General features: G+C 36.0%; 1 protein-coding gene across 1 annotated transcript; it reads left to right on the plus strand.

Moving 5' to 3' along the window:
• Positions 1–230: 230 nt before the first annotated feature.
• Positions 231–2,549, plus strand: HELRODRAFT_179132 (hypothetical protein; the record flags this gene model as incomplete). Its single annotated transcript, XM_009027976.1, has 2 exons — positions 231–755; positions 2,145–2,549. The coding sequence occupies 2 exons, from the start codon at positions 231–233 to the stop codon at positions 2,547–2,549; spliced, it is 930 nt and encodes a 309-aa protein (XP_009026224.1).
• Between the last annotated feature and the right edge of the window lie 1,406 nt (positions 2,550–3,955).

A 3,955-nucleotide genomic window follows, 5' to 3' on the forward strand; every position in this document is an offset into this window, starting at 1 on the left:
TGCCATTAGAACTTAAGTATCAGAAGATTCTTACAACTTTCTATGTGTCACCAAACGTTGATCATATAATTCTAGGAAAGAATTGGTTATATGATAACAATTGCATTTGGAATTTTGGAAGGAGTAGTGTTGTAATAAACGGAAAAAGTTACAACCTCGTAAAATCTAGACAAGAAACAGATATAAGATGCATTTCGAAAGTTACAGCTGTCATCCCACCCCGCAGTGAAATGTTCATTCAGACGTTTATAGAAAAATCAAATTTGAAGCCTTTAGGACAGAATACAGCATGGTCAACTAGCATAAATAAAATCAAAAACAATTTGTTAACTGCGAGATCATTAATTGATGTCAATAAACCGTCTACGAGTATTAGAGTATGTAACATATCTGATGAGAAAGTTGAAATACCTAAGGATCAAGTAATCACCAAATTACATGAAGTAGTTGTAGTTGATGATGAAGTTCAAGAATCAAATAACAAGCCCACCAAAGAATATGATGAGACTATAAAAACAATAGTTGATGAGGTATATTCCAGTGTTCCAAATAATATTCGTGGTAACTTGAGAAAGTTGTTGCTGAAGTATAAAAATATTCTCTCATTAAGCGAGTTTGATTTAGGAAGAACTAATGTAACGCAACATGAAATTGATACCGGAGCAAACAGACCATTTCGCCAAGCATTGCGACCGCAACCTAGAGCACATCTACCAATCATTGACAATTTGTTAGAAGAGATGTTACAGCAAAAAGTTATAGAACCTTGTCAGAGCGAATGGGCTTCTAATTTAGTATTAGTTAAAAAGAAAGATAATTCCTACAGATTTTGTGTGGATTATAGAAAGTTGAATGAAATAACGATTAAAGATGTGTATCCACTTCCTCGAATAGACTCATGTCTCGATTTGCTGTCTGGATCCCAATGGTTCAGTTCATTCGATTTAAGATCAGGATATCATCAGGTTGAAGTTCATCCTAAAGACAGAAATAAGACCACGTTTGTTTGTCATCGCGGTACTTTCAGATTTCCTAGAATGCCATTTGGACTTTGTAACGCTCCTGCCACATTTCAAAGATTAATGGACAATATCATGATAGGATTAAATTTTGAAACCTGTTTAGTTTACTTAGACGATATAATTATATTTAGTAAAAATTTAAACGAACATTTAAAAAGATTAGAACTGTTGTTTCAAAGATTGCACCAGGCAAATTTAAAGCTCAAACCGTCGAAGTGTCATTTAATGCAGAAATCAGTTAGCTGTTTAGGTTATATAGTTAGTGATAAAGGGATCGGAACGGACCCAATTAAAATTACAGCAATCAAAGATTGGCCAGTACCAACTACACTGAAACAAAGTAGAGCATTTGTAGGTTTGTGCCAGTACTACAGACGATTTGTACCAGATTTTTCAGAAATAGCAGCTCCGTTATATGAATTGACAAAGAAATGTAACAAGTTTCAATGGACGCACGCATGCCAAACTGCTTTTGATAGTTTGAAAGAAAAATTAATCAGTTCTGAAATATTAGCTCTACCTAATGACGAGGATGCATTTATTTTAGATTGCGATGCTTCAGATAAAGCTATGGGTGCAGTACTTTCACAATTACAAGATGGAGTAGAAAAACCCATTTGTTACGGTAGTCAGTTATTTAATAAACATGAGATGAATTACAATGTAACCAGGAAAGAATTACTTGCAATTATAACATTTGTGAAAAGGTTCAGGAAGTATCTGATCGGTCGTTCATTCAAAATAAGAACAGATCATGCAGCGCTTCAGTGGCTGAGAAAAAAACCAGAACCAATAGGACAACAAGCAAGATGGATTGAAATTCTTGAAGAGTACGATTACACTATTGAGCATAGGCCAGGAAGTAAACATACAAACGCTGATGGATTGTCGAGAGCAGTATGTGGTGTTATAACAGAAAACAAAGTAGAAAACGGTGTTGATTGGGTTGCAGAACAAGTGAAAGACAAAGACCTATCCTTAATTAAAGACGTCATCAAACATTCAGTAGTACCAGATTTGGGTCAATTTGTTGATAAAGAAAAAGATGTTAAAATATTACTTGCACAGTATGACTTAAGAGTAAAGGATAAACAATTTTCAGAAGGACAAATGGTTTATTAGCCGATCAGACTCGACGGCCCAGTGAAAACAGGCCGGGGTTGTGCGAAAGCCGACCGACTGACTGACAGGCTCAGTGAAAACAGGCCCTTGGTCGTGCGAAAGCCGATCAGACTTGACGGCCCAGTGAAAACAGGCCAAGGTTGTGCGAAAGCCGACCGACTGACTGACAGGCCCAGTGAAAACAGGCCCTTGGTCGTGCGAAAGCCGATCAGACTCGACGGCCCAGTGAAAACAGGCCAAGGTTGTGCGAAAGCCGACCGACTGACAGACAGGCCCAGTGAAAACAGGCCCTTGGTCGTGCGAAAGCCGATCAGACTTGACGGCCCAGTGAAAACAGGCCAGGGTTGTGCGAAAGCCGACCGACTGACAGACAGGCCCAGTGAAAACAGGCCTTGGGTTCTGTGAAAACGAATCCGCCTCGTTGTTTTGTTTCTTGTGCTATTTGTGGACCTAGGGTTCTTTGCTGGATTCTATACTCATTGGTATAGTTTCACACGCAGCTTGCAATTTCCATAGGCTCCGATTTTTGTGATTCATTTTTTTTTATTTATTGGAGTTGTATCGACATCACCATCGGATACACACGTCGAAGTTGTACGATTAAAACGCCAAGAAACATATTCCAAGTTGAAGACCCGACAAGAAGAGTTCTAATTCCTGTATTCCAGTTTGTTCATTGACATTTACATTCTTATAGAGTTCATTAGTTCAATTCCTTTTATTTACTTCCGTCGATTAATAAAATTGTTATCGAATATTTTTACGCGTTCGTGTGTTACTCAGTAAAATCATATAATTCGAAAAAAGCCCAGTGCCACACAGGACTGGCCGAACTCACGATAAAAATATACACAAAAATTATTGTCGGACCATACAAAAATTCCCTGAGAAAGATAGAGGAGGAGATTGCTTCCTCTTATCATTTTAATTTATTATTATTTAAAATTTCCGACAATTGGCGCCCAACGTGGGGCCTTGTCACCCTTTTAAAAATCCTCCTCCTCCTCATTAATTTATTATTTATTATTTTAAAATTTCCGACAATATATATATATATATATATATTTGACATTTTTATTTCATCAAATCAAACAGTGAAATCAGAAAAATAAAATCAATAAAAAGAAATGATCTGGAAATCGAAAAAGAAGTCTGGACTTCTTGTACTGATCACCAGTGTCAATTTGTAATAATGATATATGGACAGATTTAACTAAATAAAAGAATTTAAGGTACCCAAACACCATATAATGTATGCTGTAGATATTTCAAAGAGTAATTCTAATATTTCAAAACCGTTCCAAAATATAAAACATAATTATAAAAAATATTCAATGTACCTAAACACAATATAATGTAGGTTATAGATATTTCAAAGAGTAATTCTAATACTTCAAAATTGTTTGAAGTTTAAAACATAATAATACTTTGACTAATTTTAAAATTTTGAATCTTATCTTATAGAAATACCATTGCAGAAGAATTATTCCAAGCACATACACTTACTCACGCGCACAAAAACACTCACGTAAACACACACTTGTTCATCCACACACACTCACAAGAGCACAGCACTCATCCACACACACTCACACAAGCAACCACATTCACACACACCTAGACACACATAACGCTTACATGAACATTCTTTCCCAGATAACTAGATGGTGGTGTCGTGATCTAAGTTTGTTAAAAAGTTACGCAGCATCCTCTTAAAGAGTTGTAGGTTTTTGATTTCATGTAACTGAGGAGATAGCAGTTTAGCCCAAATTTTTGGCTCAGTAAGTTTAATACTTGATGAAAATAATTTA

The sequence above is a fragment of the Helobdella robusta genome, assembly GCF_000326865.2.
Source record: "Helobdella robusta unplaced genomic scaffold HELROscaffold_52, whole genome shotgun sequence".
Classification (NCBI taxonomy): domain Eukaryota; kingdom Metazoa; phylum Annelida; class Clitellata; order Rhynchobdellida; family Glossiphoniidae; genus Helobdella; species Helobdella robusta.